The sequence below is a fragment of the Otolemur garnettii genome, unplaced genomic scaffold, assembly GCF_000181295.1.
Source record: "Otolemur garnettii isolate 467f Iridium unplaced genomic scaffold, OtoGar3 scaffold00028, whole genome shotgun sequence".
In the NCBI taxonomy this organism is placed as follows: Eukaryota; Metazoa; Chordata; class Mammalia; order Primates; family Galagidae; genus Otolemur; species Otolemur garnettii.
The window spans coordinates 14580131-14591863 of NW_003852423.1; the positions used below are offsets into that span (position 1 = coordinate 14580131).

Genomic DNA, 11733 nt, shown 5'->3' on the forward strand with positions numbered 1-11733 from the left:
AAAAAAAAAAAAAAAAAAATGCAGATATATGCAAATGCAAATACTATCTTATTTTCTCCTTTTTATAATATATGGCAGGAGAATGCATAGTATATAGCATACTATATGGACTGTTCTTTACTTTTTGTTACTTTGGGATTTTTCTGTGTTAATGCCTAAAGAGAAATCATCTATTTTTTTATGTCTACCTAGTGTCCTACTGGTGACTATACCTTATATATAACCACTTCCCTCCTGGTGAACATTTGAGTTTTTATCTTTCTCTATTACCAAAAAAAAAAAAGAAAAAAAAAGAAAAAATCTTTCAGTCCCTGTGTGGTAATTACTTGTTCTGTTCCAGCTTAGTTTATACTTTATTCCTTGGAATTATGTTTCTAATTGAAGGATCATTTTACTCTGCACAACAGATTTCTATTCACTTAATGGAAGCACAGTTTTCTAGGTTTCAAACCTCCTTTCATTTTGGTACAGTGGCATCTGGCCCGTCCTAATAGCTCATGAGTTTGATCGTATAGATTTGTCTAATTTAGGTAATCGGATCCTGTTTGTCATTTATGTTGCATCTTATCTTTTGACATTTTAATTAGGGCTGCAGCAACTAATTTAGTAGCTAAATCATAAAATATATGATTAATTTTGTCCTTTGGGTAAATTTCTGGAAGAATCTCTGGGTTAGAGGTTATGTGTATATTTACCATTTGTGATATATACTATCAAATTGCCCTCATACTTCCCATCACAGTTTAAGAGTGTCCATTCCCTACAAATTTGGTAACATTGGGTGTCACTGAAAAATAATCTTTGCTAACTTATAGGAAGAAAATGGCACCTGTGGTTTTAATTGAATTTCTTCAACTGCTATTGAGGTTGAAATCACTTCCAATGTTTTATTTGGATATTTCCTTTTATGAATTACCTGTTCAGGCTAGGTGTGGGGGCTCATGCCTGTCTTCGTAGCGCTCTTGGGAGGTCAAGGTAGGAGGATTGGTTGAAATCAGGAGGTCAAGATCAGCTTGAGAAAGATCAAGACCCATTTCTACTAAAAATAGAAAAATTAGTTGATATTGTGGCAGGTGCCTATAGTCCCAACTACTTTGGAGGCTGAGGCAGGAGGATTGCTTGAACCCAGGGGTTTGTGGTTTCTGTGGATTAGTCTGCTGCTAGGGCACTCTAGACTGAGGCAAGAGAGTGAGACTCTGACTAAACCAGTCCCCCCCCCCCAGCAAAAAACAAAGAAATCAAAGAATTACCTGTTAAGGTCCTTTGCCTGTTTTTTTTTTTTTTTTTAGATGGAGTCTCACTATGTCGCTCTCGGTAGAGTGCCATGGTGTCACAGCTCACAACAACCTTGGGCTTAAGCGATTCTCTTGCCTCAGCCTCCCAAGTAGCTGGTACTACAGGTGCCCGCCACAATGCCTGGTTATTTTTTTGCTGTAGTTGTCATTGTTGTTTAGCTGGCCCGGGCTGGGTTTGAACCTGCAAGCCTGGGTGTATGTGCCCAGCACCCAACCCACTGAGCTAGGGGCACCACCTCCGTTTGCCTGTTTTTCTATTGGGAGTACTGGCATTTGTCCCTTTCTATACTATATTTTAAAGATACTAATTCTTTTATGATAGTACATTGTTAAAAGTATTTCCTTCTGTTTACTTGCATTTTAATTTTGGTTAGTTTAATTTTTGACCTTTAAATGTAAACTTTTCATGTTAAATGCATTGGAATTCCTCTTTATGGGTCTTGTCTTTGGTGACTTGCTACGAAGCTTGTCCACTTCCTAGAGTATATAAAATATTTGCCTTTTTTCTTCAAGCCCTTTAGTGGTTTTATTTTTTTATCCTTTAAAATATTCTTGATTAGAATTTTTATTTTCAGGGTTGGGCGTGATAGCTCTTGCCTGGAATCCTAGCACTGGGAGGCAGGTGGATTGATTGAGCTCAGGAGTTCGAAACCAGCCTGAGCAAGAGTGAGACTGCATCTTTTAAAAAAATAGGTGGGAGTTGTGGTTGGCACTTGTAGTCCCAGCTAATTGGGAGGCTGAGGCAAGAGGATCACTTGAGCCCAAGAGTTTGAGCTGTGAGGTGTAATACCATGGCCCTCAACCCCAGGGTAACTGAGCAAGACTCTGTCTCAAAAAAAAATCTTTTTTTATTTTCAAAAGTTATGTGTTTTTATTGTATCACTGAATTTATGCAAAGATGTGTAATGATAAAGGTAATGATTCCCCATTAGCCCCATCCATTCATACCACCCCAAGGTAACCAGTATTAACAACCTTCCACAGTCTCCTTCCATGCTCATTAGTGCCTTCGTATTTAAAGCTTTAATCTACCTGGAATTTACTGTGGTATCAATCTAACAGGAAGGATCTAACTTTTATTCTTTTCTAGGTGGTTAGCTATTTTTTTTCTAACATCCTTCATTAAATAACTATCTTTTCCTCACTGATCTAAAATGTGACTTTTGTTGTAAACTAAATCTTGGGTCTTTGTCTAGAATTTTTACCCTTTTCTATGATCTATATCCTTTCCTGGGTCAGCATCGTGCTTTTAACTATTATTAACTGTTATTAGCTTTTTAGTTTGTATAGTGAAGTGTATTCTTTTTATTTTTTAAATACAGTTTTTCTCTACTAAGTGATACATTGACATGACACAAAATCTTGGAAATATAAAAAGGAGTATAATGATAAATTTCCTTTCTAGTCTTGTCCCAGTTCCTCTTTTCATAGAAAATCAGTGTTATTAACTTCACAGGTTTTCCATAAATATACATTGAAATATTTAAATTTTTTTTTTTTTTTTAACAGTTTTTGGCCAGGGCTGGGTTTGAACCTGCCACCTCTGGCATATAGGGCTGGTGCCCTACTCCTTTGAGCCACAGGTGCTGCCAGTTTTTTTTTTTTTTTAATGGAGACAGGGTCTCACTCCACTCGCTGCCCAGGTTGAAATGCAGTGGTGTGATCATAGTTCACTGCAACCTCAGACTTCTCAAGTGATCTTGCCTGCTCAGCCTCCTCAGTAGCTGGATCTACAGGTGCATGCTGCTATGCCTGGCTGATTTTTCTTTTTCTTTGTAGAAACAGTGTCTTGCTATGATATCCAGGTTGGTCTTTAACTCAACTTGGACTCAAGCAGTTCTCCCACCTCGGCCTCCCAAAATGCTGGGATTATTGATGTGAGCCCCTTTGCCTGACCCATTTTAATTTTTTACAAGAGGGACAGCTGCTGTATACTGCACTTATAAAACAGCATTCTTAGTTATATCTTTTTCCCAGTGAATTTTGGAGTTACTTTGTTGGCTCCCTTGTATCACATGCACCCCACTGAGATTTGGACAGGAATTATTTTAAAGTCTTATACATTTGTGTAGAGGAGCATTAACAGTTCTACTTTTTCGTTGGGGAATAGATTGGTTTGCCATCTACTTTCTTTTTTTTGAGACAGAGTTGTGGCATCACAGCTCACAGCAACCTCAAACTCTTAGGCTAAGGTGACTAGACGTCCCAATTTTTTAGTTTGTCCAGCATCCTGTGGCATTTTAAAAAAGTCTCAATTTTTGGAAAGAATGCACAACAAGCTAGGGAAGGGCGGGAGAATGGGAAGGGAAATGAAAAGGCTAAACTCCCTACTTCCCTCCTGGGCAAGGTCACCCAGGTGGAATCGGTCTCAGAAGGATACTGGTTCCCTCCCTCGCTTCTAGGCAAGGACCATTGGCTCAGAAGGAGCCAAACTGTCTGGAACAAACAAGTAGCCCCCCCTCTCTAGAGGGTCCCTAACCATAAACAGCTCAGTCAATAGCCACATTACCGCCTGCCCCCCCCCCCCTTTACCAATGTTAAAATCTGATCACCTTATCTTAGGCTCAAGCAATTCTCTCTCCTCAGCCTCCCAAGTAACTGGGACTGTAAGCCTGCCACAACACTCAGCTATATTTTTAGACACGAGGTCTCACTCTGGCTCAGGCTGGTCTTGAACTCATGAGCTCAGGCGATCCACCCATCTTGGCCTCCCAGCGTGTTAGGATTACAGGTGTGAGCCATTGTACGCGGCCTCATCTACTTGTTTTGAACATTTACAGCTACTCAAGCCCTCCCTGCTCATCCGGTATCTTCTGAGGATCCTTCTAGCCCTCTGCTGGCCCTTTCTGCCCACCCAGTGCTTTTTCCTCATGTAGCTCCCACAGCCTTCAGTCTCCCCTGTTCCTGTGGAGCCTTTGCTGTCTGTGTAACTGGCAGCTCTTTCCCCCGTGAGACACCTGCCCTCTCTCCCACCACTTAGTGGCTCTTTATTAGGACCCCACTTTGCGGGTTTCTTCCTCTTCCCTGGATGTCTAGCAGTGGGCTGTACCTGCCTCAGCGGTAGGAACCTGAGCAAGGTGAGGGCCTGCCCTGGCTGGAGGAGGCACAGAGCTGGGCAATGTCCTTCTGCTCCCTCCCTGTAGTGCTCTCCTTCCAGCGGTGGCTGTGTGAGGGGAGGTGGTTTGGGACTGCTGTCCTTGATGGGTGGAAAGGAGCACATCTTCACACTTTCCCCCTGGGAGTTTTATAGATAATCTCACCCTTCCTGGGTGAGGAGAATCATCTCTTACTATTATTTCTTTATGCCCTTGGCTCTGAGGGTATAGAGAAGGTCATGCCCCACACCTCTGCCTTTTCATCTCCCTGACCCCAGTTGGCCTCACCATCTTCTCTGACCAGTTGTCCCCTGACCGTGGCTGGCAAAGTGATGTCAGAGCTAACTGGCCTTTCAGCATAGACTTTTGCCTCATTTGTACCAGGTTGTGTGAGTAACAGAGGTCGGTCCCTGTAGCCTGCGCTTGGTTGTAGACTTGGCCTATGATGTTTAATTATGTTATTCTGGAATCATCAGGCTTTGGGGAATTGATTCCTCTTGCATAGCAAAGGAAATGCGTAGCAATTACACTCCATTGGGAATTTATACAGAGGCTGGATCTCTCCACTGAGCAGAATATTGGGGCCTCCTGCCATTGACAGTTGGGAACCCAAGTATTCATGGGGGTAGCTTGGTGAGTAGGGGTTACAGTAGGGGTATTTCTTGTGGACTGTGGTAGAGACTGGAGAATTAAATTGCCCTCAGCTTATATGCTACTTTTCTGGCAGTCAGAATATTCATCTCCTACATACACAGATATCTTCTCTTTATGTTCCTGAGACATTGTCCTTGTGATACATTCTTAATTTCTGATAAGGCTACATGAGATGCGGTCCAGTTTACATTAGCTCCATTTCTCTCTCTGGTGCTTCTGGTAACCCACACTGCATTCATAACCTGACCAAACCAGAGGGTTGGACAGCTTGTCTGTGGAGTTGGCTGCCCACACGCTGTGTGGGGATCTTCTCTCCATTCCAGGGCGGTGTGTGTCGTGCCTGGTTTATCCTGTTCCAGGTCTGAAGGCCTCTGTGTCCCTTGCGTCATGGTCCTGGCTAATTTATACAGCTGCCGTGGTGTCCCTCCTGATGACCTTCCTTCTCTTCTAGCTACTCTCGGAACCGTACCTTTGACACCTACATCGGGCAGGGCTACGTGATTCCTGGAATGGATGAAGGTTTACTTGGCGTTTGCATCGGAGAGAAGCGAAGGATTGTGGTCCCCCCTCACCTGGGCTATGGGGAGGAAGGAAGAGGTGAGCGCCGTCCACCTGCCTCTCCAGCTGCGGCTTCTCCACACAACTCGGAACAGGGCTGCTTCTCCTTTTCTGTTTTTATGTTTTTCTTTGATTTAGTGGCAGGGACTCACTGTGTCACCCAGGCTGGAGGCACAGGCCCTGTCATTGCACACTACAGCCTCAAACTCCTGGCTTTGTGATCCTCCCACCTCAGGCTCTCCAGCACCTGGCACCACAGGCATGCACCATGTGGCCTGATTGGGGAGGGCTTCTTGAGACCTAAAACATTGAAGCCAAAGTCCAGTTTAAGACTAGTATGCCCAGATAGAATTTGGTTTTTTTCTTTTTTGAGACAGTCTCAAGCTTGTCACCCTGGGTAGAGTGCCGCGGTATCATGGCTCACAGCAACCTCCAACCTGGGCTCAAGCAATCCTTTTGACTGAATTTTTCTATTTTTAGTAGAGACGGGGTCTCACTTTCGCTCAGGATGGTCTCAAACTCATGAGCTCAAGCAATCCACCCACCTTGGCCTCCCGGGGTGCTAGGATTATAGATGTGAGCCACTGCTCCTGACCCCCAGATAGAATTTGTTTCTAACTTAATCTATTATTTCTCCTTAATCCCCTACGGATTTTCCTTTTGAAAAAAAAATTTTTTTTTAAATTTTTGGAGATGGAGTCTCACTCCATCGCCCTGGATAGAGTACAAGTTGCATCATAGCTCACAGCCGTCTCAAACTTCTGGGCTCTAGCAATCCTCCTGCCTCAGCTTCCTGAGGTAGTTGAGACCTTAGGCACCCGCTACCATGCCTGGCTAATGTTTTCGCTTTTTGGTAGAGACTGGATCTCGCTCTTTCTCAGGCTGGTCTCAAACTCCTGAACTGAATTCACTTGTCCATGAATACAATTCAGTGATTTTTAGTAAATTCAGTGAGTTGTGCAACCATCACCTTAATCAAGTTTCAGGACAATTTTGTTAGCCTAATAGCAAACTTCCTTTTAAAAGTACACAAATACAGTAGAACCTCCATAGTGACCACCTCCCCATATTAACCACTTCCTTAAGTTGACCTAATTAATTTTCACAGACTAGACATGTACCACATGTACGTATCAGTATAGTAGGCCTAGTTCCTTATGTTGACCACCTCCCTGTGTTGACCTTGGTTCCTTGGATCATCAATTACAGAGGTTGTACTGTAATACATGTTGGCTATAGAAAAAGAAATATACATAACAAAAATCTACTGTAATCTCATCACTGAGAAATAAACATTGTTAATGTTAATGTGGTAGACAAAATATTGGCCCCCAAAGATGTCCATGTCCTAATCCCTAGAACCTGTGCATGTGTTACCTTGTTAAAAGGGACTTAATGCATGTGATTAACTTAAAGAGTCTTGACATAGGTAGGGTAGTGTCCTAGATAATCTAGGGTAGTATCCTAGATTATCCAGGTGGCCTTCAAGTACTTAAAAAGGTCTTTAAGAGAGGGAAGCAGGAGGTCATTGCAGGAGGTCAGTTGGGGGAAAGTGTTAAGCTGTTGGCTTGAAAGATGGAGGAAAGGCCACCACCATCATGGAGTGAGGGGTGGCTTTTAGAAGCCAGAAAAGGTAGGCCAGGCACAATGGCTCACACCTGTAATCCTAGCTCTCTGGGAGGTGGAGGGGGTGGATTGCTTGAACTCAGGAGTTTGAGACCAGCCTGAGCAAGAGTGAGACCCATCTCTAAAAATAGCACAGCGTTGTGGCAGGTACCTGTAGCCCCACCTACTTGGGAGGCTGAGTCAAGAGGATCACTTGAGCCCAAGAGTTTGAGGTTGCTGTGAGCTGTGATGTCATGGTACTCTATGGTACTCTACTGAGAGTGACAAAGTGAGACTCTGTTTAAAAAAAAAGCCAGAAAAGGTACGACACATTCTTCCTTGAAGCCTCTGACTTCAGGAATTAAGAGAATCAATTTGCATCGTTTTAAACTTACAAGTTTGTGGTAATTTGATATAGCAGCATTAGGAAACTAATATAGCCATGAAGTGAATAGCCTTCTATTCTTTTGAGTATATGAATAGGTTAAAAAATATTTGTCCACCTATACTAATAATGACAAAAATGGGACCAGCTGTACATGTTACTTCGCAATTTCTCTCTTCACCCAATTTGTTGTGAACAACTTTTTACGTCAATGGATACATATGTGTGTGTATATATATACATATATATATATTTATTTATTTTTATTTTTATTTTTTTTTGAGACAGTCTCACTCTGTTGCCCAGGCTAGAGTGCCATGTTGTCAGCCCAGCTCAATAGCAACCTCTAACTCCTGGGTTCAAGTGATCCTCCTGCCTCAGAATCCCAAGTATCTGGGACTACAGGTGCCTGCCACAATGTCTGGGTAATTTTTCTGTTTTTAGCAGAGATGTGCTCTTGCTCTTGCTCTGGCTGTTCTTGAACTGCTGAGGTAAAGGCTTCTCCTGCCTTGGCCTTCCAGAGTGTGAGGCTTATAGGCATGAGCCACCTTACCAAGCCTTTCTTTTTTCATAACAGGATTCACTGCAGTAGGGGAGAAATAGTGAATTAACTTTGACCACTAGATATTTTTAATGGCTGCGTAGTATTCCAAACTAGATTTTCTTTCTCTGTTACATATTTTTTCTCATACTATTTTTTGCTAACTTGCTTAGGAATAGCTGGTGCAGTATTTCTTTTGCTTCTGTGTTCTTTTGCTGATGGAATTCTGGCTGGCCTTGCTGGTTGTACAGATTCATTTTGTTAACCTTGTTCTGAATTCTACTGATACATAGACCTTGAGATTTTTCCCAGTAGGATTCATCCCAGAGGAGCTAAGAAATATCAAGTGGGTTAGAAACTAGAGTGTACCATGGAGAAACATTTTTTCCCCCTGACTTAAATTTCTGATTTATTAAGCCACAACAGATCCCAGCTTGAGATACATTCAGCAGGCCTTGCTTCACGTCCTGCTTGTTCAGTGTCTCAATGGATGTTCTGTTGCTTTTACCATGTAAATTTCTACTTTCAAGCAAATACATACAGAAATAGGTAAATACAGGGTGGACATAAAGTTCGTCTGCAATTGAAGATCATTTAACATGGTAAATTGTACAGGAAGTTATGTCCACCCTGTACTTTACAACTATTCTGTTTCAGTCTGACATGAGGGACTAATCATTTCTTTCTCTTAAAAAAAATGTATTAATGGAAAACATTTGGTTATTTTTTTCTTTTTGGCTTTCTATCAAATATGAGATAGAGCTCTGCAAAGAATTATGTAAGGCTGTGGAAAGCTCATAAATTTTCTGGGCATGAACTACTTCATCCTGAATCACATGTTGCTATGGGGGAGGGTGCCCTGAGGAGTAAAACCCAAGTGCTGTCATACTGGGTCTGCCTCTGTTTTCTCCTGAGCGGCAACCATGGCCTCTTTGTGGGAGTTGCATGGAATCTAATGCTAAGCCCGAGGAATTGACACAGAAGGGCATCAGGATGCAGAATCTGCCTAGCTTGTGGCTTCCTTACCACATACCCCAGAGCCCAGGACATAGTAAGTGTTCAGCAAATATTTGTGGAAGGAATGAATTGGCTGGCTCTCTGTGGGGCGCTCAGCCTCTGTCCCCATTCTGTTTTGTTGCAGCTGTTTGTCCCTGCAGGCTTGGTGGAGGGGAAGGGGTAGGCTTTCTGAGAAAAGTTGTGGACCTTTGCTGTCTGCTTTGTTCTGTGGGGTTGGCCCTGAAATTCGGATGCTTGGGTGTGTTTACAGCCCTTAAGTGGGGAATGGATCCAGTCTATAAGTTTGTGTAAGCATTGCTTCCTCACTCGTTTGCTATTACCCAACTTCCAAATTCCCTTTGGATCACTCTTTTAGGAAAGAGAGGAAAGTGAAGAAAATAACTTATATTTTACCCACTGTGTGTCTGGGACTTCTTGCACATGAACTCAGTCAAACCTGGAAACAATCATCTGAGATATTATTATCCTCATGGTTTAGGTAAGATAACCAGGCCCAGAGAGTCTAAGGTCATTTGTTCAAGGCCACAGTAGCTAATCAGTGATGAAGCCAGAATTGGACTCAGGGCTTTTGTTCATTCATTCATTCATTTTTTGGTTCATAGCAGTGTCCTATTTATTTATTTATTTTTTTCAGTTCATAGCAATGTCCTAATTACCCGGGGCTTTCTGACCTGCTTGTGGCCTAGGCAGACAGAAAGAATTGAATTTCTGTCAACAGCAACTCGTTGATACCCATATATGGGGAATTGAGAACTCAAACCAGAATTCTGAGAGCTCTCAACCCCTCCCCCACAGGAGCTGCGTTTCCTAGGCGAGCCTGCTGGCTGCCTTTGTTTTTGTCATTGTGTCTTTTCTTGAGGCGGCACACTGGGGAAGACTGATGACCACTTCTGCATTGGTTAAGGGTTTATTCAGAGAGGAAGCTGGTGTTGGGACATGGTGGCTTGTTTTCATCTGTTGCTTGGTCAGCACCCATTTCTGCACTTAATCTATAGATAACTTTGTGGAAGTTAGAGAAAGATAGACAGGTGGAGTTTGAGTCCCCGAGGCAGGTAGGGTCTCTGTTTTTGTAGGCCCAGCAACTCCATCTGCCCTTCATGAAAGATTTGTTGAGTGTTTTTATGACCAAGCCCTGCTCTAGGTACTGGAGATTCAGCAGAGAAAAAGACAAACTTCCTTCCTTCCCACACAGAGCTATGTCTTGTTGATGCCCTCAAGAGACATGCATTTGTGCCGCAGAGGAAACTGGGTACTTTGCAGACTGATGTTAACTCCCTAGGAGCTGACTTACGTGCCTGGTACTGAATAGTCACTTGACTGGGTGGAATGCTTGTGCCTGGAATGGCTGGGGCCTGAGGAGCTGAGTTTGCAGCAGAGTGCTTGACAAGCTGACTTCAAGTCCCAGGACGTGGGTTGTCTGAGGTGTATTCCTTTTTGCCATGGAGAAGGCCCCGTTCCTGCATGCACCTTGGAGGGGAGATTTTAATATTTGCACTGACCTACTTGGTGTCTGTGTAGGTAGACAGGAGAAACAAAGGTCACCTGCTCACGGATAGACCATTTGACAGAGTGGTCCTTAAACTTTGTTGGCTGGGAGAAAGCTCTGGAAAACTTTTTTAAAAATACTAATGCCTGGCTTCAGTCTAGTCCAAGAGTTCTCAAATATTGGTGCATATCACAGATGAGAATCCTCTGGAATGCTTCCAGATCACAGAACCCAGCAGTGTGGGTGACAGGAGGCCTGGCCCTTTGTATTTTCACCAGGCACCCCAGAGCATTCGGATACCTGGCTAAGTCCAAGACCACTGCTGTACACAAGCTGCTTCTGAATCTCAGAGTGGGGGCCAGGTGTTAACATTATTTCTAATGCTCCAAGGGGATTTTTTTTTTTTTGAGATGATCGTATGATTTTCTTTTTTACTCTATGAATGTGGTAGTACAGACATCTTTACTATTTTTTTTATCTTTACTATTTTAATAAACATTTTAAGTGTATAGTTCATTGGCATTAAATGGATTCACAGTGTTGTGTAACCATCACTCCCATCTATTCACAAAACTCTTTCAACATCCTCAGCGTGAACTCTGAACCCATTACACAATAACCCCTCTGTTCAGCCTCTGGCAACCACCATTCTGCTTTCTGTCTCTATGATTCGAGGTCCATCCACATTTAACACGTAGCAAAATTTCATTCCTTTTATTGGCTAATAAATTTCCTTTCTAAGGCTGAATGGATATTTCATTGTAGGTATATATTCTGTTTTGTTTATCACTTCATCTGGTGATGAGCCCTGGGCCTCTTTCCATTTTTTTCCTCTTGTGAATAATGCTGCTGTAAGCATGGGTGTTCAGATTTCTGCTTTCAATTCTTTTGGATATGTATCTTGGAGAAATCTTTTTAAATTTCATTTTTTATTGAGGTGTAGTTCACATACTATAAAATTAATCATTTTTTGTTTTTAAGACAGAGTCTCACTATATCATCCTTGGTAGAGTGCTGTGGCATCACAGCTCACAGCAACCTCAAACTCCTGGGCTTAAGCGATTCTCTTGCCTCAGCCTCCCAAGGAGCTGGGACTA

The 11733-nt window shown here is 42.7% G+C and overlaps 1 protein-coding gene across 1 annotated transcript in view; it reads left to right on the top strand.

Moving 5' to 3' along the window:
* Positions 1-11733, top strand: part of FKBP9 (FK506 binding protein 9) — a 49182-nt gene that overhangs the window by 20181 nt on the left and 17268 nt on the right. The window contains exon 6 of the mRNA XM_003788565.3: positions 5496-5641. Coding sequence (XP_003788613.1) covers positions 5496-5641 — 146 coding nt within the window. The remainder of the gene's footprint in view (positions 1-5495; positions 5642-11733) is intronic.